Source organism: Archocentrus centrarchus, chromosome 22 (genome assembly GCF_007364275.1).
Source record: "Archocentrus centrarchus isolate MPI-CPG fArcCen1 chromosome 22, fArcCen1, whole genome shotgun sequence".
NCBI lineage: Eukaryota > Metazoa > Chordata > Actinopteri > Cichliformes > Cichlidae > Archocentrus > Archocentrus centrarchus.
The window spans coordinates 21,180,833-21,207,924 of NC_044367.1; the positions used below are offsets into that span (position 1 = coordinate 21,180,833).

Genomic DNA, 27,092 nt, shown 5'->3' on the forward strand with positions numbered 1-27,092 from the left:
TATTTCATTTAGCAATATGCAGATTTAATAATATGCAGATTTTTTTTCTTCATGTGTTGGTGTAGACTAAAAACAGAGCTAACAGATGAGTAATTTATTGGCCTGACATTTGGTAGGCAACCAAAAACAAAGCACCAGATAAATTATTGTTTCTCCCCAAGAGGTGAAGATAAGGGATCATTTTTACTGTAAAAAGAGCCTCACCTGACCAGGGACATGATCCTACTTTGCTGAGGATATACTGGGGAAGGATGGAATGTGAACTGGCCTGATTTAAGCTCATTCCTTGGTTGAACAAAGGATAGTATTTCAGGTAGGATGATGTATGTTGGGACCTGCTGTTAATTTATCAAGAATTGTGTGTTTGTGTAAACAACGTGCTGCTTAAACTGCAGTGAGCAATGCTGAGCTAAGCTTCTTCCCACCAGCTTCTGTGAAATCCTGTTTATTCTGCACAGCTTTGTGATGTATACAGGTTGTTTAAAGATGTCGGAACTACATGTAAAATAGAGACAATAAGCTCTTCTTTCAACATCGCACAAATATAGCCTCATCAGCCACGTTATTAAGTACCTAGGTAGGTTAAGTCTAATCAGCCAATCACACGGCAGCAACTCAACACAAGTTCAAACTGAGCATCAGAATGGGGAAGAAAGGTGATTTAAGTGACTTTGAACGTTGCATGTTTGTTGGCGTCAGACGGGCTGGTCTGAGAAAAGTGAAAAGTGAAAATTTCAGAAAGTGCTGAGCTGCTGGGATATTACCCAGTAGAATCCAACAAAAGAAAATATCCAGTGAGCAGCAGTTCTCTTAGTGAAAAAGAGCTCAGAGGAGAATGTCCAGACTGCTGTGAGATGACAGGAAGGCTGAAGTAACTTAAATAACCAATCATTATTACTAAGGTATGCAGAAGAGCATCTATGAACACACAACATGTAAAACCTTGAAGCAGATGGACTACAGCAGCAGAAGACCACACCAGGTGCCACTCCTGTCAGCTAATTAAAAGAAAACTGAGGCTATAGTTTGCTCACCAAATTTAGACAATAGAAGACTGGAAAAATGTTGCCTGGTCTGGAGAGTCTGGATGGTAGGGTCACAATCTGATATGAAGGCATGGATCCATCCATTCTTGTATCTACAGTTCAGGCTGCTGCTGGAGGTGTAATGTGTGGGGGAGAAGCTGAAACCATCTCAAACTGGTTTCTTGAACATGACAGTGAGTTCATTGTACTCAAATGGCCTCCACAGTCACCCGATCTCAATCCAATAGTAGGAGATTCCTGGATGTGCAGCTGACAAATCTGCAGCAACTGTGTGATGTTAGCATGTGAGCATGGAACACAATCTCTGAGGAATGTTTCCAGCACCTCATTGAATCTATGCCAAAGAATTGAGGCTATTTGGAAGGCAAAGGGGTGTTGATCCTGGTATTAGCAATAGTCTCTGGTGAATGTATATTTCCTTTTTCCTCTCTCTCTGTTGTAAAAGGAAGGTGTTAATGCTGAAATTCAGCCCCTAAAGTATTTCGAGGAACATGACCTCCTCATCAAGCACTGAGGTTATTAAAGGCAAACTTTATGGGTGTACATAATCAGTTCAAAATTAAGTTCTGAAGCTTTTGCGCCATTAAAAAAAAAAAAAAAGCACAAACAGTTTCATAACTTTGTGGTATTTTACTGATCTTTGACTTTAGAACAAAACTCTTAAGATAATGAGCTCCATCTGTTTATAGATGCGGCAAAAATAAAAAAGACAATTAACCTTTTCCACAGCTCCCCGTATCAAATGTAAATTACTGTAATTGGAGGCATACTTTTGATGAAATAGAAAACTATTTTCAGTGCTCCCTTGCTTCCAGCAAGTCTGATTTAAATATGAACTCTTTTAAAGTAGCTTTTACACTCATCTTCAAAATGAACACTATTTTATGAGCATTTTATAGTTAGGGCAGGGCAAAGAGTGAGACAAGATCTGGTATCTAATTCAGACTAATCCAGTTAATTAGTTTCATTTCTAAAGGTTGTTTGTTCTCTAGATACACCGCCTGGCCAAAAAAAAAAGTCGCCACCAAAAAAAAGGTCACACACTAATATTTCATTGGACCGCCTTTAGCTTTGATTACAGCATGCATGCGTGATGGGTGCATCACTTCACCTGCTTCTCTTCTTACCCTGATGCGCCCATCACTCTGGAACAGGGTAAATCTGGACTCATCAGACCACATGACCTTCTTCCATTGCTCCAGAGTCCAATCTTTATGCTCCCTAGCAAATTGAAGCCTTTTTTTCTGGTTAGCCTCACTGATTAGTGGTTTTCTTAAGGCTACACTGCTGTTCAGTCCCAATCCCTTGAGTTCCCTTCGCATTGTGCGTGTGGAAATGCTCTTATTTTCACTATTAAACATAGCCCTGAATGCTACTGTTGTTTTTCTTCGATTTGATTTCACCAAACGTTTAAGTGATCGCCGATCAAGATCATTCAGGATTTTTTTCCGGCCACATTTCTTCCTCGAAGACGATGGGTCTCCACTATCCTTCCAGTTTTTAATAATGCGTTGGACAGTTTTTAACCCAATTTTAGTAGTTTCTGCAATTTCCTTAGCTGTTTTCTCTGCTTGATGCATGCCAATGATTTGACCCTTCTCAAACAAACTGGCATTTTTTTCCACGACCACGCGATGTGTCTTTTGACATGGTTGTTTAAGAAATGAGAAGCAACTCATTGCACTAGTTGGGGTTAAATAAGTTGTTGCCAGTTGAAAGATAATCGCCCATGCAGTAATTATCCAATAGGAGGCTCGTACCTATTTGCTTAGTTAAATCCAGGTGGTGACTTTTTTTTTTTTGGCCAGGCAGTGTAGTTGTCCAGCTTAAGTATAGTAAATATTCCAGAAACTGTGATGATTCCCTCTGGAATAAAAAGACACCTTGACCTGTGAAATCCCGTTGTCATGAACTTGGGGTTTTGACCCAGTGCTTTAGGTTTCAGACTTACAATAAATAATAAACATTCTTAGTTTATTTTAGTTTTTGCAGTTTTGAGTTTTGTACCTTTTTACAGTTATTTCTCAGTTTCTTTATCTATATCCTCAGGCCTTCTTAGTTTATGTTGCCTGGGTTCTCCATCTATCCATGCATCCATATTTAATTCCTTGTTTCAGTTATCATGCTTTCCCCGTGTTTCGCTACTTCCTGTTTTATTTTGCTAGCCTCTTGTCTCATGTGCTTTGTGTTTAGTTTTGCTTCCCCTTGTCTTATTAGTATCTGTTCCCTTGTGTCTTGTTTTCCCCAGCTGTGTCCTCTCTCACTAATTATCTCAGGTTTCCCTCAGTTCAACATTAAAGCCACCTTTTTCAGTTCACATTCCTGTCTTGTGAGGCATTTGGGTCCACAACCTGCCTACCACACAGCAACATATGACACCCTTTGAATGCATTTTTTTTTTTTTTGGCCTTTCTGCCTTTATTAGATGCAACAGTGAAGAGTAGAAAGGACAGTAGAGAGAGAGAGCAGGGCAAGACTTGCAGCAAAGGGCCGCGGGTCGGACTCTAACTCGGGCTGCTGACTTTCACCCCTAAGGCACCTGCTCACACTGTAATCTGGCGTTTGAATAAAGTTTGACAGCCATTGTTCTAACACCAGCCTAATTTTTGTAATGATGTTCCCTAATAAAACAAGAAACCTAGTGAAAAAGAAGCTAATTCTGTTTCTGTCAACAGTCACCTCAGTCGAGCTTAATGAAAAAAAAAATGGAAAAAAGTTAACTTTTGCAGCCCTTACATATACATACAACTCCAATTCCAAAGAAGTTGAGATGCTGTGTAAAATGTAAATAAAAATAGAATGCAATGACTTGCAAATCTCATAAACCTGTATTTTATTCACAATAAAACAGAGAAAACATATCTGTGTGGCAGGCAGGATAGGACCCCAAATGCAGACTTGTAGAGCAGCATGACAACAAACTAAACAACCAAGGATCACAAAATAAGGTGACATAAAATAACCCTCAAAAGTCTGCAAAACACAAAAACACTGGGCAAAATGCCCAGGACCATGACAGCATGCTGTTATAATAGGTGCAGTATGCAGTTTAGCATTGACTTGCTGAAATATGCAAGGTCTTCCCTAAAAAAGATGTCATCTGGATGGGAGCAAATGCATATGCGCTAAAACCTGTATATGCCTTTCAGCACTGATGGTGCCTTTCCAGATGTGCAAGCTATCAATTCAATAGGCACTAATGCACCTCCATACCATGAGAGTTTTGAACTGAGTGCTAATAACAAGCTTGATGGTCCCTTTCCTCTTCAGGCCAAAGGATGTATTTTTCCAAAAAGAAATTCAAATTTTGATTTCTCTGACTGCAGAATGGTTTTTCCCTTTGCCTCAGTCCATTTTAAATGAGCTTTGGCTCAGAGAAGACAGCAGCTTTTCTGAATCATGTTCACATATGGTTTCTTCTTTGCATGAGCTAGAGCTTCGTTGCATAAGCTTCTTGCATGAGCTTCTTTGCATGAGATGGAGCTTTAACCTGCATTTGTGGATGGCACAACAAACTGTGTTCACAGGCAAGGATTTCTGCAAATGTTCCTGATCCTGTGCAGTGATTGCCATGACAGAATGATGCCTGTTTTTGATGCAGTGCTGCCCGAAGGCCCAAAGATCACAGGCATCGAGTATTGATTCTCAGCCTTGTACCTTGTGCACAGATTTCTTTGAGTGCTCTTTTGATGATATTATGATGATATTATGTACTGCAGATGATGAGATAGTCTTCACAATTTTACCCTGAGGAACATTATTCTGAAATAGTTTCACAATTTGTTGATGCAGTTTTTTGCAGATTGGTGAACCTCTGCCCAGCTTTATCTCTGAGAAACTCTACCCGGTTATGTTACTGACCTGCTGACAATTAACCCAATTACTTGCAAACTGTTCCTCCAGCTGTTTCTTTACTTTTCTGAGACATGTTGCTGCCATCATGAAATAGCAGAATATCTCAGTTTAAACATTTGCAATTATGTACTATTGTGAATAAAATATGGGTTTATGAGATTTGCAGATAATTGCATTATATTTCTATCTACATTTTAAGTAGTATCCAAACCTTTTTGTAAGTGGGGTTGTAGTACAGTCCACACCTGTTCACCTGCAGCTATTTTTAAGCCAATGATGAATTGAAGACCAATGTGTCCACAAACAATGTGGCCATGGTCTATGTTTGGTCTATGTTTAATGATAAAATGGTGAGTGACAGATTTGGTTTAAAGAAATGGAGAACTTGTAGTAGTGTAGCAGATGTCAAAATATCCTGAATTTATTTCACTGGGTCAGCATGACCTTATATACACATATGTACAGAGTACTATATAGCATAGGATAAAATGGGCATGTTTTTTCCCATTTCTAATAATCTAAGGATATTATACAAAACGAAGGAAGAATGGGGGAAAAAACAAAACACAAGACCTAAGTAGGGTGTGCATTTTTTCTTTCTGACTTTGTGTCTGCATTTATCAATTTATGGAGGTCCAAATATGAGGGCAACCTCATCCTTGAAATGAATCACCATCTTAGTGATGGTGATTCATTTCATCCATTTAATAAGGGCACTTCTCTTTATATCTCAAGAAAGACATCAGGTTTTCCATCACATTTATATCCCTTCTGTCTGTTCACGACTAAGAAGTTCCACTTTGCAGGCAACCAGAAGAATGTTACACAAAACCACGACTTCTTCCATGTTCATTCCAGGGTACAAGCTCTTCTCTTCTGAAGACATTTGTGAAGTGAAGTGTCTTTAAAGATACTGTATTCCTCCAAAATTGCTACTAGGGTGTCGGGATGTTCAAACTGCAGTGGGATCAGAAAGAATTAAATACTTCCGACCACATTTCATCAGTTTGATACAATTATTTTAGATGTAAATATCACTTTTCATTACCTTTGGAGTGAGAAACAGCCAGAACACAATGACATGGAGATTACATAAAGGAATTAATAATTAAGTTTGCCCAAACATGACAAAGCTCATTCAGAACAGCTGCTAGAGTGACGCATAGCTGTCCACAGGCTGAAGAACAGTTATTGTTAACGTCTTAAATCAATATAATGCATTTGTAATAGCAACCCAAAATGTGACCAGAAAATGGAATTTCCAGACAACCCCGCGTGCAGTAAACAGCATCCAGTATAATAATACTGTGGACATCTGAGCGGTTTGAGACTTCAGTGCCATGTGTTTCCTTCAGGTCTGATCCGATCACGTGTGCGAGGAGCCAACACGGCCTCTGCGTCCATCTTGACCTTTCTGGACAGCCACTGTGAGGTCAACACTGACTGGCTGCAGCCAATGATACAGAGAGTCAAAGAGGTACAATTGCACAGGATCACGCACACCTAATCCATGCTGCACACATCCACAGACACACAGTCGCATGCATATGCTCGGAGGTGGAGCAGCAGTTACTTTCTTCTCTGTGGCGTTCTGTTTCTGGGGGTTTTGCTGCGTTTCAGGGTGATTTTACTGGCTGTGATGCAATATGTTGGCATTGCATGCTGTTAAATAAACACTCAATTTGTTCAGCTAAGATTTAAGTCATACTATACCAGATGTCACACTCTGCTTTGCCACAGCTGGAAAGAGTTTGGTGGGCTTTTCCCCCCTCAGTCTGTTTTCCACTCCAGTCTATGTCTGACATCGCTCCATATAGTGCACTACATTCAATCACTGCCATTACACTTGTGTGTGTGTGTTTTTTTTTTATTATAATTTATTTGTTATAATTGTGGATTTTTTTTATTATTAGGGTTAGGTAATACATAAATGAATGACACTTAGCAGCTGACTTTGATGAGACAAAATGATGATTACTGAGTGGCCAAAACCTGAGTTTTTATTATAGAGGAAACTGTGAATCAGATAATGAGGGAGTGGTTTTTAACAGTGTCCTAGAGAGTTTCACAGAGTGAGTTGGCTGCTTTGTGTAGCTGCTGTGGTGCCATGCACAGTGATGTTTGTTCTTATGTGGTAGTCTTTAAATCAATCGTAATACACTGATTCCTAAAAAAAACAAATTAGGCCATCCACCAGGGGCACATCACATCCAGCCTTGAATATTTCGCACTTCAAAATATGAAGAGGGTGAAATGCAATGTGAGCCCGTCTTCATTACATGGTGGATTTTTTCTCTGCCTTTTTAAAATTTTGCTGGTATTTCCATGTGAACTTTCTAGGGCATTTTGGCTGAAAGCCCTGTCTGTTTCTGTTCCAACTGCTTTCTTTTTCTCAGAAAGTCACACAAGTGAGGTGCACAAAGAATGGAAAAACAAAGAGACGCATAAGCATTTCTAGAACATGTTTAATTCCTAAGAAATGATTGTTTTGATATAGTTGTGGAAAGAAATTCATCACCTGATAATGAATAATAGACTGTTTGCTGGCTGTCTTCTCCCTCCCCTGACGTTATTAGTCTGCTGTGACTGGTCACGAACGAGCACAACTGCTTTCCAAATCTGCTGCCGTCCCTGGTAGTCCCAATGACTCTACGGTCAGCAGGAGCTGCTTCATTACATATTTCTCTTAGTAATCAGCTTTCTCATGTGACACTGTGGTGTAGCTGCTTCCAGTATGCTGCAGTGTCTCCCTTATCAGCAATGCATTGGCTGCTTAGCAAGCAAGTGCTTCTCCAGTCCTACACTGTGAGAAAAAGGTTGAAAATTCTAAATATCAAGGCAAAACAATTCAATAGATTTTTAAAATCTCTCTCACCTTGTCACTGTGGTTTTTTACTTTACTTTACAAGAGTTCTGGCAACTTGAATTTTCTCATTCACCTTATTACAATATACCTGTGAGGTTGACATTGAAATTCTAGTTTCAGTATATTTCTGCCTTCAAAAAAAATACAAAACTTTTTTATTGAGTAAACTCATCAGTAACATAAAACTTTGCCTTCACAACTTTGAGCTGCTGCCTTTCCGTTCCCACAGGGGGAGTGATTTGCATATTTGGTTTGGCACAAATATTTATGCACAAAGTTGGCTTTGTGATTTCCCCCCAGGTGCAAGCCAGGAACCTTTCACTTGTGAGATGAATGTGCTAACCCCTATTATAGGAACACCTTCTGTTTTCTAAACCAGATGTGACAAGGAGGGGCGGGTCTGACTCTGAAACCGTAAGCTCACCAGCAAATGATGTGTGATTGACAAAGTATTAGTCAATGACTTTGTGGTTTCATACCACAGATAATCCTTCATTTTGAAATAGATTTATAAAATTGACAATTTTTTACTCAGTATGACCCAAAATAAGTGACTGACCTCATAAACTCAACAGGAAAGTGCTTACAGAGGTCATAATGGAAAGCCATTTTTCCACATACTTCTATAGGTCCGGAAGTCTTTTTGCAACCACACCTATTGCCGTCTGATGGCCTTCAGACAGAATGTGGGTTTAAGGCAGTTTAAGGCACTTTAGCACTGGCTTTTTCTGTTTTTTCTAAACCAGAAGCTGTGTCCATGTTTTTATACTGTCTATGGAGGAAACACACCCCTACCCTCATGCAGAGGGGACTCAAACTAGTGTACTCCCGCTGCTGGTCCCAAGCCTGGATAAATGGGAAAGCTGCATCAGGAAGGATGTCTGGCATGAAAATCTGTGCCAAATCAAAATTTTTATTATTAACCTCAAAGGAATATTGTAATTAGGTAAATAACATCCATCTGTTGAGTACAACCGTCCTAGGATATAATGTGTCTGTCATGATCCGTGGGTCATCCAGGGTTTTGAGTTTGTACAGTTTATGGTTCTTTGGGTTTTGTAGAATTCATGGTTCTTGTCACTTTTGAGCCTCGGTTCTGTTTTATTTCCCCTGTGTCCTATGTATATGTTATTCTGTCATTTGAGTTTTGCATTTTAGTTATCTTTGGATTGGGGGGGTCTGTATTAGCTAACTGATGCCTTTGAGGTCTGTATTTAGCTAGTTTCCTTTTTTGTTTCCATTCTGTTCCTTCTCTCTTGTCTCTGTTTGTCTTTCAGTGCTCCCCTGCCTTCCTCTATCTTCCCCTCTGTTTAGTTAATCTTGTTTCTCCATTGTGTCTTATTTCCTGTTTTATTTTGGTAGCTGTTTAGGCTTCTGTATCATGTCTAGTTTTACTTCCCCTGCTTGTTGTCTTGATTGTTTTCAGATGTCTGTTGCCCCCACCCTTTTCCTGTTCCCTCATTACCTCTTGTGCCTGTATTGCCTCAGTCTTCCTTTGTTATGGCGTCCACGTAGCTGTGTGTTTCCTGGTTGTGTATTCCCTGTGCTTCTTGAGTTTTTATTCCTTTTTTATATTTGGATCACTTGGCTTTGCCCCTTGATTTCCATCTCCTGCAGCCTGCTCATGGGACCATAAAATTAATCTACATTCCACACAATTGAATATGAAAGTGTAATTTAAAAAAAATAACCTAAGTATGATTTTCTCCACATATCTGGTGTATGTCTAAAACTAGACTTGGAACAATTGCACTAGTTTTAGGTGAACATTAATCAACTATATAATGTGTGAGTTTCATCAACCATTGTTAGTTTTGATGCTATGACCACAGGTGTAGGAGTAGGTAGGTGTGAAAAACCGAATTTCCTGAATTCTGGAAGAACACTGAAGTTTGAAAAGCTCCAGGCCACTGCTGATTGGTCAGATGCAATTACAGTAGCCTGATCTTTGCTGATTGGCTGGGAGAAATCCATGTGGTTCTACAACCTTACACAGAGGCATGGGGAGGCCAATTTTGTTGTCTGTTTAAATCACCATATGTGGTTAGTTGCCCAATAAAAGACAAACTGATGTCTTGCCAAGAGTTCACTGAAAAATGTCTGTTATGTGCTAAATATTAAAAGCTAAAATCAGTAGCTGCTTATCTCAGCTCAAAGCATAAAGACTAAAAAAACAGCTAGCTTGGAACAAAATCCATGTAGATTACATGTTGGACTGTTTCCTGCTCAAACATGAAGGTTTGATTAGTAAGCTTAAGACATGATCGTTTGGATTTTAATAGTTAGACCAGTTTTTTTTCTTTAGCCTTTATGCTAAGCTAAGCTTACAATCTTCTCTGTAGCCTGATATTAATTCCACAGACAGAGATATAAAAGTCATCTTATTTAATTCTTGGCAAGAAAAGTAGTATATCTCCCAAAAAAGACTGATATTCATAGATATATCCCTGTCCCCCAGCCGTTCCTTTAAAAGAAAAGTCAGTATTTATCTGCAGCATATGAAATATGCCTTTTCTTTGCTGAAGGACAAAAGTCTTCTGTTTGTTCAGAAAGTACACCAGTAAAAAGTGCAGCCATTCAGAAACTCTGCATTCAGTACAACTCATATTCAAGCTACATATCATTCCTCTTCAGTGCAAATCTTGCAGTTTATATTCATAAGTCTCAACACATTGTGGGTGTGTGCACATGTTGTTTGTGTTTCTTTGGCTTTGGGCAGCTGTGACTCATCCAGCTTGCATTACAGTCTTTTAGTCTGGCATTCATGAGAGTGCCGGCCTCAGTGATAATTTACCAGCCCCAGAGTTCGGCTGCACCCCGCCTTGGATTTGTTAGTGTCCATGAGACCACAACCCTGGTTTTATTAAAACCTCTGGGAACAGGAATAATAATGAATACAAATCTTTTCTGTTTTAACATAATGACACTTTCCTTTGTTAAATAATTTCAGCAGGCGTAACAGTGTAAATCAAAGGCGCAACAATGAGCTCCCCACTCACAAATGTCAGGGGGAATATGATGTTGAGATTCAATGAAAAGTATAGCCTATCTTATGTAGTTTCTTCAGGTTGGTTGGCATAATTTCTTTAAACATATTATTAAATCATAAAGAATAACTGTAATGTACTGAGGAAAAATCGCTACATTAGTAAGTAATAATTTATCCTCCCTCTGGTTGTAGAATAACTCCCTCCTCTCTTTTTCTTTTTCTCTTCACATGATCGGTGCAGTGGCTTCGTTTGTGATTTTAAAAAGTAAAGTCAGAAAAAATAAACTTGTGTTTTGCAGAATCATGTTATCTTGCTAATCATCTTGCAACTCTACAGCCTTTTCATGTCTGTCTTGAGAAGGAATCGTAAGTCGATTCCAGAGAGATTTCTATTTTTATTTTTTTTTTTCATTTCTCACAAACTCAGTTTCTCTTGAAAGTTCATCATAAAATTGAGTGAAAAACAGAAAAGTCGTACAGATGAACAGTTAAAAACAGCATGCATTGTCTTAGCCTCATTGCTCAAAGACTGAAAAGGCATTCCTGGATGATAAAGTGAAGGAACAGCGATCCTGACATATCAAATTTCAAGAGCAAATTGTTAATTCATTCGTTGTCTGCCTGTTCTTCAGGATGATTGACAGAGGTCAAAATCATAGACGATGAAAGAAATATTTGGACTGACAGCAGACATGACACTGCAGTGACTCATTTTGGGCTCTGTGAAATACAAAGTCGTATTAGGAGACAGGATGAGACTAACTCTGCAGCCTAATACACAGAATCAGTTTATTTGTTCTGTTGTCAGCATATATTACTTATTGCACCTTTCCTCCTTAACAAATACTATTTCACATGAAAGTGTTTAAATTTCTTAATCAGTGGAATTAAATAACTCCAGATGCAAAATCACAGCACTGAGACAGTGTCATAAATTCAAACACAGACGAAAAGAGAAAAAGGGCTAGAGACGCTGAGGGATCAATGGTGACGCTGATTTCGGAAGTGCACCCACTTTGTGCATTACCAAATCACAGAGGCTCATTAAAAGCCCAATAAATGTCTATTGCTTAAAGCTGTTGAGAGCATCACTTTTCAAATTGCTCTCTGGCAGAGTGGCTTTTCACACTCACTCTTCCCCCGCACTCTTTGGTGCAATGAACACAGAGTTCACAACGGGTTCAATCTCTGATAAAGAGAGGGATGGTTCAAATTGGAAACAGTAATTTGGATTGTCCCGACGCTAAGCTCTTTTGACCATATGAACATGCACACGCACTCATTCACGGACAGCTGCAGAGAGCACACATACACACAAATGCACACAAACCAATCAACGCAATCAACAGTTTTGTCTCTTAGAGTTTGTGTTGGATCTGCAGCAGGAGGTCAGATTCAAGGGGTTAATGGGAAGGTTTGGTACACTCAGCTTATGTTCTTCAAAAGTAATCAGAACATTTTTGTTATTATTCCCTTCAAAAATATAAACCCATCAGTACAGTACACTGTTCAACTAGACCAGAAACCATCTCCCCTTAAAAAATTGTACAATAATACTAAGCTGTGTGTGTTCTTGTCATGGGCCGCTGTGTGGCAGGCAAGAAAGGACCCCAACACAGGACTCGAGAGACAGGACTGAACTTAAAGGTAGTTTTACTGCTGGTTAGCACAGGGTAAATATACTAAACATTCACGGGGCTGGACAAGAGTCAGAAATACACTAACTAGGAGGAAACTAGGAAACACGGAACACTAGCAAAACTGAACACAGTGCACATGTAACAAGGCACTGGCAAAATAAAACAGGAAATAACTTGAGGTGGGAACAGAAATGCACACTTGATAGAACACAGGAAGGCAGGCACGCTGATGGAAACTGAACTACACAGACACATGAATGAACTTAACACATAAGACTGGACACAAGAGGAAGGGGACAAACTTTAATCCTTCTTGATCTGTTGAAATATATTTAAGACTTTAATTACTGAATAATTAATATGATTAAATAATAATAATATTTTATTGTGTTTTCCTCCCATGCAGGATCATACACGAGTGGTCAGCCCCATCATTGACGTCATCAGCCTGGATAACTTTGCCTACTTGGCTGCCTCTGCTGACCTGAGAGGAGGTTAGGGCACAATAAACATCACACATAGTGATAACGCAGACAGTCGCTGGTTTCACAAACCTTTGGTACATGACATCATGATTTCTGCCACAATTCAATACCCATGACTGAAATATAAAAGACATCTAAAAGCACTCTGCAAATATAATCATGTAACTGAGGTCAGCCAGAACATCTGTCATCTTGACCGCTTAGGACTCATGTCTAGAGTATGAGGTTGTAAATTTGACAACCAGAGATGACTTTTTATATCCCATGCTCTCTTTTTTGTCAGGATTTGACTGGAGTCTCCACTTCAAGTGGGAGCAGATTCCCATTGAGCAAAAAATGGCAAGAAGTGACCCCACACAGCCAATAAGGTATGTCTACAATACTAGTTAAGACCATACCAGGTGCCACTCCTGTCAGCTAAGGACAGGAAACTGAGACTACAGTTCACAAGGACTTGTTGAAGGAGTAGGCTAAAGATAAAATGATCATAAAACCATAGTGAGACACAGGAACTGTACTAAACTTCAAGATAAAACATCATAGTCAGGCCCTTATTATGTTAGTATTTGCAGTACTTTTGTGGTGCAATTTCCCAAAAACATGTTCAGCAAAGTAGTTAATGGATAACAACTGCCGAGCTACATACTGGCAAAATAAAAATTTAAGCTCTTTTGATTTGTTCCTTCTTTCTGGAAAATATTCCCTTCTGGTGATTCTGGTGAGGTCTCTGAATAACTGTGTGACTGAAGTTTCGTAACTCCTTTCCTCCCTCCACTCTGCAGGACTCCCGTCATTGCTGGTGGAATCTTCGTCATGGACAAGAGCTGGTTCAATCACCTCGGCCAGTATGACACCCACATGGACATCTGGGGAGGGGAGAACTTTGGTGAGCTCATCGATGATTTCTAACCCTACTTGAATCAGATGACTTTTATTATCATATCATCCTCCACAGGCATCCCACATCAGATGTCTTTAAATAAAACTGAGCCTTACTCTGTTGGCAAAGATACACAAGACTCTAACAATGTAAATATTCACAACTTTATTTAAGATAAAGGATTCCTAATGTTGGCTGTAAGCAGGAATGTGGGAGGATCAGAGTTAGCACATGTACTTTCCAAAATAAAAGTCACAATGTTTGTAATAATTTTCAGTGTAAAATAAATAGTGAGCCCTGTGTTTGCAAAGTTTTCTGACAAAAAAACTTTTATTCAGTCGTAAAGAAAGTAATATTTTTGTCACATTAAGTTCTATAATAAGCAATTTGGAAAATACAAATATTTAATCAGTAACAAAACTAGAATATCTTTATGTCTTAATTTCATGTGTTTAGTTTGCGTGCCTGGCTCTTTTGGATGCTGCAGAGGTCCGACATCTCCAAACATGTCCTTGAAATTTAAATGATCCATTACAACAGCTTTCATTCTGATGATTTACAGCCATCTGCTGCAGGAAACAGTCGCAGGTGTGCCAGGCTGATACTGGACTGATGCTCATTAGACGCTGTAATTCAGATAGACTGACAATGACAGACACATCTTCAGTGGCATGCTAGCATTCTTGGACTCACCATCTGCATCATTCCTCTTGCAGAGCTTTCCTTCCGGGTATGGATGTGCGGAGGAAGTCTGGAGATTCTTCCCTGCAGCCGCGTGGGCCATGTGTTCAGGAAACGGCACCCATACGATTTCCCAGAGGGCAATGCTCTTACTTACATTAAGTGAGTGGGCTGATCTGACTGCTGTACATGGTTATTACCCAGCAACAATGGGGAAGTTTGCAAAGAAGGTTCCACTTGTTGTTTGCCCTAAAATCTCAAATGTCACATGATTCAGCTCCACTCAGTGTGAAGTTAAATGCTTCACCAGATAAACTCATGCTTTTCACACATCTTGAGTGTCAGTGAGAGATGAGTAAGTAAGTGAACTATGAAAGAGTTTGCAGAGCTCATTTTAAATTTATTGTTCTTAGTATCAAGTAAAGGTGGAGAGGCTGACAAAGATCTAGCTCTGTCTGGGAAGACTAAAGCAAAGGTTTTTTTCTACACAGGCAAGCATTGCCACAAGCATTTCAAATGAACTTAGGTTAAAAATACTTGCATACTTTTGTATAATTGTCTATAATTTATTGTTGTTGTCAGTCTCTTGAGATAATGTTGATTTTTATGAAATAGACCCAACTTCACATGTTGAAAATGCACATAAAATGCAAGGCCTCAAAGCACAAGAACATTTCTAATGGCAGTGTGGTGCAGAGCTGATATATGAAGCCTCAAGCAGTGTCCCACTGTCATTAGAGATGACTGCAGGAATGCTGGCAGCACTGTCATTACTATGTCTGAGCAGGTGTTGCGTCTCTGTCCATGTAGGAATACCCGGCGGGCCGCTGAGGTGTGGATGGATGAGTACAAACAGTACTACTACTCTGCAAGGCCGTCGGCTCAGGGGAAAGCCTTTGGCAGGTTTGTCTGTTATAATGTCATCCTCCATGCACCATGCAGATATGATTTTACTTATGTTTCATACACCGATTCAGTCTCTCCTGAGTTTCTATGGTGTCTGTAAGGTACCGAGTTGTTCCAGTCCGGCAAGATATGTGTGAAAAAAGTTGCTCATAAATGCTTTTTAATGTGTATGTGTTGAGGACTGGAACTAACATGAATTTTAATTACAGATTAATCAGGGGATTCATTTATTTGATCAGTTAAACTAATTAAAAATGCCTGTTGTGATGTTATTGAGTTCAAGGTGGCCCAGTTAGGACAGCAAACGCTCACATTTGATAGCTGGAACCAGAAGATCTTTGCTTATTGTTAAAGATTACCAAAGCAGTAAATCAAGTTACAAAACTGTTGCCAGGTAATATTCTGTTGGACCTACAAGTTCAGTTCTTTTTGTATAAGCCCAACACCAGTAAAAACACAAAGACGTATTGCTGTGAGTGTGCATTATAAGCAACCCCCCGCCGCCCTCCACACACACACGCGCGCGCACACACACACACACACACACACACACACACACACACACACACACACACACACACACATACTCTGCTTTAACACTTAAGAAAACCTGTGTTAGTTGAGTCTGTAATTCAGACTCCATAAGCTGTTGATGGTGGCTCCATAAGGGTAGATACACATTTCCTTTCTCATTCTTTACTCTTCATCCTTGTCCATGTCTTCTCTCTCTATGACTTCTCTCCATCCCTAAATCTTCCTGTTATCTGGTCTTGCAGTATCGCAGATCGTCTGGCGCTGCGACGGAAGTTGAACTGCAAACCTTTCCGCTGGTACATGGAGAACGTCTATCCAGAGCTGAGGTACGACTTTCAAACTAAGCAGGACGTTGCACGAACGAGAGTCTGAAAGACAGAATGACAGAAAAGTGCTGAGATTTAAAGCACACAAAACAGATGCTGATTGGCTCACAAAAGGCAACCAAGAAAATGATTGAACTAGAGTAATGATGTCAGTACTGATTTTAACTGTGTGGGAAAATGGAAGTGATGTTTTGAACTTTCTGTTATCTATCTGTTATGCAAGAGACACAAATATATTTTCCAAACACCATTAAAATCCAACAAATGGAAATGTTTTGTCAAAGTGTTTATTTGTGTGTTTATTTTTTTTATTGATCTCTGGAAGAGGCTGCAATGACGTGGAAATAAAATTCAAGCCCTATTTTCTTTAAGATAAAACCTTTTTATTCAGAAGTAATCTTGAAACCCCCTCGAGGTGCCATTACCCTAAAGTTCAGAACCAGTCATCTAAATATAACTGATTTGGGTGGGAACCTCCAAGTGGATTATCAGTGTGAATCCCACAAGCCTTTCTCTTAAGCAACTCCCTCGCCTCTCCAGCTGTATCTGCTCCAAATATGTCTGGTGTTTCATAGTGTAATTGTATCTCTTTATCAGAACATGTTGCAATAAGGCAAATTACTTAGTGGTGCAATTTACTTACTTGGTTCAATCCATCTGTTCTTTATTGTTGTACTAAAGCCTTTCACTGGCTTCGCGCCTGTCTTGTCTCTGGTTCCCTACAGGGTCCCTGAGCAGGAAGCTGTGTCCAGTGTGCTGAAACAGGGCGGTTTGTGTCTGGAGACCCGTGGGACCGACGGCCTCGGCCTGGCAGAGTGTAGGGGCCTCGGAGCCAACAGGCCTCAGGCACAGGTCAGGACTCTGCCACTAGAGGGCGATACTTTGTGGCACACAGTTATTGTTAGAAATATGCCACACTCAGTAGAAATATCAGTCATGTCAGAAATAAACTTTGACAAAATTTTTAAATCCATCCATCCCATTACAAACCTAGAGCCTATTTAAAATCATCAGTTAACCTGACAAGCATGTCTCTGGACTGCGGGATGAAGCTGGAGCACTCAGAGGAAACCCACAAATGCACAGAGAGAACAGGCAGACTCCACACAGGAATGCCTGAAGCACTGTTTTAGTCATTGTTTCAGTTTTATGGCTGTCCTTAAATCGGTGGATACTCATGTCCCTGACATCGAAAATTATTATTCTTTTATATTTGTGCCCTGTAACCTTCAGTTCAGATAAAGGCTCTACAGAAGTTCAGAAAGATACAAGTATATCTTACTGAAATGTGCTGTCAGCTGTTGACTTCTCATTCCAGGGACCAGTGAATAAAACTGTAAATTTATGACATTTATGACTGTCTGTGGGCACGGAGACAGAAATGCGAATACATATTCTCTTCTTAAGCCGTGAGCACACACGGTCCTCTTCCATAAATCTCTGTCATCGTGAAATTGTATGCACATACACAAGTCTGATTTCCACAACTAACTTTAGCAATAAATGGATGGATGCACAAAGCATATAAAAGTGCGGTTATTAGAAATGGCAATGAAGCATGTTTGTGTGTGTGTGTTTGTGTGCATGTGTGGACAGGAGAAAAGTAAAGTGATTGGTCTGCTCTTCAAAAAAAAAAAAAAAAAGCATTGGTACATATTGTCTGAAGTATGCAAGAGATATGCACATTCTCACATTATTCCTTTGTATATACTGCAGAGTAAAAGGTGTACTTATGGTATTTGAGTTAACATAATTATGATCCCAGAAAGTAAGTCCTAAGACTGCATCTTTAGAAACCAGTTGGGCAGAAAATGATTTCTGATTCGTATTTGTGGAAATTCATAATCCACTGAAGTTAACTGTCTTGTCCACAGGTGTCTACACAAATCATTTAGTTTAATAAATAAACCCAAAAGACAGTTTAAAACCACTGCTCTATTTCACATTCTTCCTTCACATGATAGCGGTCATCCATTTTCTGTTTTTTTGCAGAGATGGGAGTTAATAGAGCCTCTGATCCGGCAGCAGGACCTTTGTCTGGCAATTTCTGCCTTCACAGCAGGGTCGAAGGTCAAGATGGAGCTCTGCAATACAAAAGAGCCACGACAGGTAAGAGGAAAATAGTGTTAGCTGTTCAAATTGTATTTTCAGAGACATAAAGTACCGGAACAGAACAGTCTGTGGTAGCTGTCCATGAAGAACGCTGTAAAAGCTTTACAATAATAACTTTAAAGGATAGTATGGGTGATTTTTAGTGTATTTACCTTGAGCTTGGTGATGTCTGTCTGTCTGTACTACATTTTTTCACTCTCCTGTATCCACACATTAAAAAGATTCTGTGCAATTGTCTTTGTGTTAACTAAGGGTTAACAAAAGAAACAGGACATGCTTTAATCTTGTGCTATCAGTCACAGTTAACAGCAGGTCTTAGTTTTTCCAAAAGGTTATTTCACTTTTGGCATCAAACTGCTCATGCACTCTGATGGAATACTGATGTTCACAGTATTGAAGTCAAACATAAAAAGATATGGCTATAAGAGGTATTTCCAAGACAAATGCTCAGCAGCCCTCCTGCTGATGATTCCAGGGGGCTGATACAGTTTGAGTGGCCTTGCTGCACTGATGCAGATCCTGCCAAAGAAGAGTAGCTGGCTTTATAGATGCTGTAGAACAAGCACTCCCATAACTTCAGACCCCACCCTGCTCTTTGCTCATTCTCCTTTTTGTGAATGTTTAATGCTAGCGTCCCATGTGGACCAGATTTGGCTGCATGGTGATTTATTACATTGAAGAGGGAGTTATTAACTCAAAGCATGTGCAGGACTCCTGCCAGGCCTTCCTCTCATCTCTCAGCTGGCCCATCACAGTCCTTTGAGAGTTTTTTGGGAAGATGCCCATCAACAAGCAACTAGCTATTGCTTTGGGAGACATTTGGTCTCTTTGTCCCGAGACTTTAAGAAAGAAAAATAATATTTGTATTTTTGAATTTGTAGCACAGAAGTAATTAACACTGTGAGCATTAGGTGATGGTGGAATCCTTTTAAAAATATACATTTCAACATTAAACAACAGTCTGAAATGATTTGTGGCAATATTTTATTTTTCTATCATTAATGTCTTGTTGACATTTTCAGTTCTTTAGTCAATTCCAAAAGAATGTCATTATGTTTAGGCCTTTGTTGGTGATATCAGATCCAGTGGTGGTCTAAAGGCTGTTTTAGAGCCAAGGCCAAAATTAATAAATATAATTAAACGCTTGGAGATTCTCTGTGCATGAACTGGGTTTTAAGATATCAAAATATAATGGTGTCAGTTGTCATATTGCACAATGACCTGTTTATTGATGCATTGGCGCAGTGACATATCATTTCCTTTGTGAACAAAAATTCTTGCACGGAATGATCACCCCCTTCGAGCAGTTACTATATGACAAACATGTGCATACACAGATACACTCTCTCTGGGATTAGAAGATTAACCGCTCATTCACCTACAAACTTTAATAAGCCTCCATATACCCCCAGAAATCTGTACTTAGCATTCAATTCAGTTCTGACTACTTACTCGGTGACCTAGTAAGAGAAACTCTTGTACCTGATTTGTAGACATCCTGCCTGAGGGGCAGGTTTTTCTGACGGTCTTCAGCCTTCAGCTTTCTTGTCAAACTTGCTTTACACGCTGTGATGGAGAATCTATGTGGAAAACAATATTAGATTTATGTAATATCAAAGAAATCCAGATTACTTGTTCAGTCAAAAACATACTAAATGCACAAAAATACTATAGTGTAGCAGTAAGTTAAAAACTGCAGTAGTCAAGCTTGCCTCTGTATGATGTCACTGATAGTGTATATCCTCACTGGCTGTGAGCCAGTAGCCCCACCCACCTGCTGTTTAAGTTTAAAGTTGGCTGTGAGAGGGAAGGTAGCTAAAATGGCTTGTTAAAGACAGTGGATGAAGTGAGGAGTTGCAAGCCGAGTATAAGATAAATTAGGATTATTTTGAAATGTAACTCATGCAAACTGTTCCAGTACAGTCCAAAACTAGAAATATGGAGCTAAAACATCTGATGGCATGCAAGTAAACTTATTTAATGGTAACCATAAATAGAAATTAGATAGAAAGTGCATCTTTGAAGTAGTCTTCAGCAATAGTTCTTCAGGCTTTCTGAAAGGCTGCTTTTTCTCTCATTTTCTGTCTAGGAATGTTTTTTTTTAAGCCAATTAACACTGACCTATGAAACATTCAAGCATAAAAAAAGACACCTAACTCAAGGGATGAACTAGTGTTGTTTCTACACCTAACAGACAACTTAGCAAAGAACCAATTTTAAATTGTATCTTGGGGCACATCATTTGTCCCAATTTCTTTAGTTGAATCTACAAAAGATGCCAAAGATAACAGTTTGACAGGCATAAATTAGTATTTTTGCATAAACAATGTGAATCCCAAAGAACTATTACTCAAAAACTTGCTATAGCTGCATGGTGTGCAGAAAAGTACCATCAAATTTTGATCCAGAGTGCAATAGTATCTAGAAGATGTCTGATTGGTAATGGCTTAATGTTTCACCACAGCAGTAACTCCAAACACACTGCCAATGCAGTAAAAGCATACCTGGATAGAAAAACACACAATGAAATGGATTGGCTTCCTCAGAGCCTGGACCTCAACATTAGTGAAGCAGTGTGGGATCATCTTGATAGAGAATGGAAGCCAACATCCAAAGAAGAGCCTTGACTGTCCTGTATGTAGTGATAGACGTTGCAATACCAAGTGATGGCATCATCAAGAAGAAGGAAGACGAGACTCTCGATAAATACCAAGGGCCGAGGGAAGAGCTAGAGAGGATGTGGAAGTTGAAGGTAACAGTGGTCCCCGTGGTAATCAAAACACTTGGGGCAATGACCCCCAAACTGGGAGAGTGACTCCAGCAGATTCCAGGAACAACATCCAAGATCTCTGTCCAGAAGAGCGCAGTCCTGGGAACACCTAAAATACTGCACAGGACCTTCAAGCTCCCAGGCCTCTGGTAGCGAACCTGAGCTTGGAGGACAAAGACCGCCCACAGGGCGAGTGGAGAATGTTTTTTTTTTTTTTTTAAACCACAAATATTCACATGCACATAGACAGAGCAGAGGTCTACGTTGTAAAAATACTGTATTGTTATCTAAATTTTTAATAGTATTAACCTAAAAAACTCTTGACACACCTGCTCCTACACACTCTCTATTATGTCATATTATTGATTTATAATTAAATGTCATTAGCCATACCATAACTCAGTAAATATAATTTTACTTTTGCTATAATGTATGAGAATAGATGTTCTGAATTATCCTGTAGATCTGCCAAATGCAGTAACAAATGGAGTCTATGTTGTCTATGATTAAAGGTTATATTCATTATGTAGATTAATTCGGTACACTTGGTGATATCAGAGCAAAGAATGTTGGGGGGGGGGTGCAAAAAATGTTTACATTCTCACAAATCTGTATCCATATCTGAAACCCCCTTAACTCTCTGGAGGTGCAAAAATAAATAATTTAATACAGTATGTACACATGACTGAAAATGGCTCATACACAGGGCATCTTATCAGCAGAAACAAATTGTTTCTTTTCTCATGGGATGGCAGGCTGCCGCGCTCTGCAGCTGGCTGTACTGTGATTTTTTCCACTTACTGTAATCCACTCCGGACTCAGTTCATTTCTCACTGCTAACATGAACCTCCTGTGCTGATGCACATCATTTATGAACCGGGAAAAACAGGAATGAGTGAATGTGCAAGGATGTGCTAACTAACCGGGATGAATTTACAGTATTAATCATTTTCTTGTCTTTTTTTTTTTTGCCTTTCCAGAAGTGGAAGCCAAAAGGCACAGCTCTGCAGCACATGGTCAGTGGCCTCTGCCTGGATAGTCAGACCCCAACGGGACCTCCAGTCATTTCACAGTGTCGCCCCCAGATGGCCAGCCAGTCCTGGGAGCCACAAGTCATTACCTGAGCCACAGCAAATGGGAAGAGGGAGAGGGAGGAGCAGATTCTGGACCCAGCCTGCAGAAGGAATTGGGGTATCACGTCTGCACACTGTTTGTCGCCTTGCTGAGGGATAAAAGGAGTGAGAACTCTACTGTCGTGAAGTCAACTTCTAGCTCCTGCTCATTGTGTGTTGAAGACACGAGCGCCGCTGAAAACATTTTAAGACCTTGTTGAAGAAAACATCTAAGGTCTTCTGTGTACAGTGCTTCATCCTTCCGGGATGCTTTAGTTCTTCTACGTAATCTAAGCTTTTCACAGAAAACTGTCGCACATCCCACTTTTTAATTTCTGTATCTATCCTGGTCCCCAGGTTGCTTAAATCTGGAATAGTGAAGATTATTTCAAAAAGAAAGAGTGCATAATGTACTGTTGCTAATATGCTGACCTGCACCTGACCCACTATGAGTCTTGAGGTTGTTGGGGCGTTGAAGCATGTCTGATGACTGTGTGGACCGGGGCAGCTTTACATGTATGTGTAATCAACTAAAATCTGAGATTTTTTTTTCTTATTGCTGAATGGCAGGCTTGAAAGCACCATGCAAAGCACTGTCAGGAAGATTATTTATTGTTTTGCATGGTCAGACCCAAAGAATGTTTTTTCTTTTTCCTCTCTGTCTCTACAAAGTTTTATGTAAATATTTAAAGCAGGTAATGGCTTGTTTTGTGTAAAGTTCTCTATATGTTGTTTGAAAAAATAAAATGTGGTAATGAAGAAATTGCTGTTGTGATCATTTGTAAAATAAACTGGAATATTGCACTATTACCACTCTTCATCATTTTTTAACAGCAAAAACTCTTTGCTGCATTGTATATTGCAAAATACATGTTTGCATTCTAGTTCATAATTGATATAATTGGCATCTGAATATTTAAATGGGGCCTGTTATACTCATGTCCAAGTTCATTTTTAATTCTTGGAATCTACTAGAGTAACTTTGCATGATTCACAGTTAAAAAGAATCCTTTTATTCCTTAATGTGGCCAAACGGTAGGTTTAATTCCTCTCCATTTAAGGCCAACCTCCTTTTAAGCCATCTTTCTTTTGATTGGTTGCCCCAGGCAAGCAGTGGGCATATAACCAAATTAAGGCTATTCCCTCTCCTTGACATCATACAGGTTTATTTGAAAGTTTAACCATTTGAATATGAGCCTCCACCAATGTAACAGTACGTGCCAGAAAGCATAGTAGGTCCACTTTAACGTGCATTATTGTTCCTTTCCCCTAAAGCAGTGGTTCTCAAACCCAGGCCTCGTGGCCCAGTGTCCTGCAGGTTTTAGATGTGTCCCTGATCCAACACACCTGAATCAAATGGCTGAATTACCTTCTCAATATGCAGTCAAGTTCTCCAGAGTTCTGCTAATGACTTCTATATTTGACTCAGGTATATTTGACATCTAAAACCTGCAGGACTCTGGCCCACGAGGCCTGGATTTGAGAACCACTGCCCTAAAGAGTCCAGGGGGTATGGGGAAGCAACAAAAAGTGTCCAGGTTGACAAAAAGGTTGGCAAAACTTTTTTATAAATGGTTTAACTAAATGAGATGGGCAGGCTGCTATCACCTTCAAAAGAACCCCCCCCCCCCAAAGTTAGTCACCAAATCAACAGTAAGTCAAAAGGCCCCAAACACCCTCCTCTTCACAGAGCAGGTGTAAACAACCACAACACGTCACACTCACGAGCAAACATCACAACAACTCTCTGGCAATCTGTGACCCTGGAGAGCACCTCTCTCTGGCCTTAAGTACACCAGCTTAATTGCCAAGTTGAGCCAGCTGTACAAAAAGGGTGGCACCTAAAGTGGGAGAAAGAGCAAGCCACAGCCATTAGGTAACAAAAAAAAAAAAAAAGCAGGCCCTGCTAGGGCCATAACAACTATGTTTGAGACACTTATTTGAATTGTATGTTTAAATATACAGCAAATATCCAAATAGTTTAATGGAGTGCTTCAAATGCAGACAGTTTCCATAGATTAGTCCATTAATCTGTTACTTGGGACAAGTATGAAATATTTCAGCTTGTATTATGTGATGTGGTATAATATTTGGCACATTTTCATATTCCCCAGAAGACAAGTCCTAATGAGCGATCCCCTCAACTGTCATATCGAAAGTTTTAATTTAATTTAAAACCAGTTAAGACTGCACGTCGTGTTAAACTGACCAAAGCAATTGCACAAGAGTGTACAGGTAAAAATAATTAAGTGAACAGTTTACTAACTTCAGTGGTACCTTGGCTTAGCTACCCTGGAATTATTCACCATTGTCACAGTGCATTAGTTATTCTTATTAATTAAGGCCCCTTTGCATGAAAACAGGTATTTTTGATGAATCTGGCCTAAGCTCAGATTAAATTTGAACATGAAAAAAAAAAAAAAAATAGCAAAGGTGCCCTGAAAAGACAGTGACGGCTATGTCAATTTGCCGCATTTTGTTTCATAATAGGTTAACTTATTTTTGCCAATGTTTACCGCGGAAACTTATTGAAATGTCTATATTGTCGAGCTTGTTTCTTATTCATCACAAACGTGAGTGGCTTTTCAATAGTTAAGAGTGCATTCAATTTGGAAATAAGGGACATGAGTTGAAATAATTAGGACTCCCCTATCACGTAATTACAATTAGGCAACGCAATAAGTGGGAAAATGTATAAATACACGACTGCATCACTGAAACCATTCAATAATTTTATTAATTACACAAAGTGACCACCAGGGGGCATGATATGCTAACTATTTTGTTTTAACCTTGGTAAATTTCTTCAATATAAATATAAAATAAAATGAATTAAAATTATAATAATAATTTTAAAAAAGTGCCTCGAAGAGTTTAGATAATCAAGGAAAAAGCGAGACAATGATAATGTGTTTGAGACAGGAGGTCACTGCAGGGACACTGTGAACATTAATAAAGTTACAGGGCTGCTTAACAGGCTTGACAACTTTGTGAACCAAAGGTTTTTTTTTTTGTTTTGTCCCCCCCTCCTTGTTGGTTTCATAACCTTTGAGGACACAATACATGCTACACTGCAGCTTAGTAGGGTTTAAAGGTATGTGAGGAATGCAGCTTAATGCTGATAAACTTGTGGCCTTTTCAAAGGGTCAGCAGAGACAGAAGGAATAGAGGGAGCCTTCAGCTGGATGCACATGACAAGAAACAAGCTTCAACTCATTTAAACGTCTTTTTTATTGTTATTATTAATTTATTTATAAAGTGGGGGCACCGGAAACAATAACATGGCCTACACAGGAAGGATGATTTTGGTGCAATTTGGGATAACATTAAGTGATGTAACTGGGCCCTATATTTTTTTGTTTCAGGAGTGACCTCACTGACAGGGTTATATTTGCATATAATCTAGACAATGAATTTATAATGAGGGTGCTCATTATAAGTAGTGGCACTTAACATTTATTGTGGTGCTTTACATAGATTACTATTATACCTCAACTTTCCTAAATTTCAGGGGAAAATGTGAGAGTTTTTCACACATATATATATATATATATATATATATATATATATATATATATATATATATATATATATATATATATATATAGGATACAAATAATCAACATAATGAGCATTAAAAGCATCAATGTATTCTTAGATAAGAAAAATAAGCCTCACGCTAACGAAATGCAAAGGTAAAGTGCAGCTTACAACTCAGTATGTTTGTAATAATAATCTATGAGAAACATTTTTATCACACAATCTTTAGGTCAGATTATTTGCATGTATGTATTTTGCAGATGTAGAGAGAAGCTGGGGTATCTCACGGTCACTTTTCACGCCTTTTACAAGACATGCAGCGTAAAGAGTGAAACTCAGGTTCGATCCAGGTTGCACTATCGACCATCGATCACCTGCGATATACACGCGCCGGCCAATGGGGTCGCGCGGAGGCGGTCCGTTGCTAAGGAGGAAGTTTGATTGAGGCTCCGAGTAGCAGCCATTCAGCGGCGGTGGCTGAAGCGATTGGACTGCGAGCGTCTCTCCCGACACTTTCTGTGGAATTTGAATTATTTCGGCACGGCACGGCTCGTGATACACTGGTGACGGCATACACGGAGCATCTTCTGGGTCGCAGTAGTGATCGCAGGTAGGCTGAAAGCGTCCTGTGTGCACTTTGATAAGCTTGTTAGCCCTCCGAGCTAAGCAGCACTAGCTTGTGCTTTTCGGATGCGGCACACGCAGCTATGGCAGCTCCCATTAACACGGCGCTTAGCTCGCTTGCTAACCCCACAAATAATACAAGCTGGAGCAAAACAGAAGATGTTAAGATATCTAACATCTCTATCACCTGTTGGAAAAGGTCTGCTTCTGTCTTGACGAATAAGCTAAGGGGTGTAAGAGGTATAGCTAACATTAGTTAAGTAGCTAACGATACTCAAGTTACCTGGATAACTTTAGGGGGATGGACGTTATTCAGCAAAATGACCTAAACTCATCGTATAGCTTGCTCTTAGCAGACAGTTTGTCACGAAATTTATTTAGACGCTGTCACGCGGATCCCTTGTGTAATACCATCCTTACTAATGGTATTCATTGGCAGCTCAGTTTAGTGACTTGGCAAGTTTGCCAAAAAATATGTCCTGTCACAAGATGGGTTTTCTTAACACTCAGCCGTCCAGACAGGTTGATTACCATGAAGATATAGACTGTGACTCACAGTCTTAGCACTTTGAATATTTCTGAAGTGTGATAATGTGTCTTATATGGCAGCTGGATTTTTTTTTTCTAGCAAGAGAGAACTCAAGAGGTCTAACCATTCATGATCAGATAAACATCAGTGGTCAGATTACCGTCCACATGCAGACTTTACAAAGATAACTACATGAT

At 39.5% G+C, this 27,092-nt stretch overlaps 2 protein-coding genes across 8 annotated transcripts in view; both read left to right on the forward strand.

Annotated features, from left to right (window-relative positions):
• The window catches only part of galnt16 (UDP-N-acetyl-alpha-D-galactosamine:polypeptide N-acetylgalactosaminyltransferase 16), a 42,055-nt gene extending 19,090 nt beyond the window's left edge, over window positions 1–22,965 (forward strand). Inside the window, exons 6-15 of one of the 2 annotated variants that reach the window (XM_030718866.1) lie at window positions 6,257–6,378; window positions 12,803–12,890; window positions 13,165–13,249; window positions 13,664–13,767; window positions 14,478–14,604; window positions 15,253–15,345; window positions 16,125–16,208; window positions 16,934–17,060; window positions 18,201–18,317; window positions 22,071–22,965. In XM_030718866.1, the coding sequence (XP_030574726.1) occupies window positions 6,257–6,378; window positions 12,803–12,890; window positions 13,165–13,249; window positions 13,664–13,767; window positions 14,478–14,604; window positions 15,253–15,345; window positions 16,125–16,208; window positions 16,934–17,060; window positions 18,201–18,317; window positions 22,071–22,214 (1,091 nt within the window). In that variant the 3' untranslated portion in view covers window positions 22,215–22,965. The remainder of the gene's footprint in view (window positions 1–6,256; window positions 6,379–12,802; window positions 12,891–13,164; window positions 13,250–13,663; window positions 13,768–14,477; window positions 14,605–15,252; window positions 15,346–16,124; window positions 16,209–16,933; window positions 17,061–18,200; window positions 18,318–22,070) is intronic. The other variant, XM_030718867.1, reaches the window with a different exon arrangement.
• A 3,205-nt stretch (window positions 22,966–26,170) lies between these two features.
• Window positions 26,171–27,092, forward strand: part of numb (NUMB endocytic adaptor protein) — a 43,212-nt gene continuing 42,290 nt past the window's right edge. For all 6 annotated transcript variants that reach the window (XM_030718642.1, XM_030718641.1, XM_030718645.1 and 3 more), the window contains exon 1: window positions 26,171–26,352. The gene's annotated coding sequence lies outside the window, so the exon portion shown is untranslated. The remainder of the gene's footprint in view (window positions 26,353–27,092) is intronic.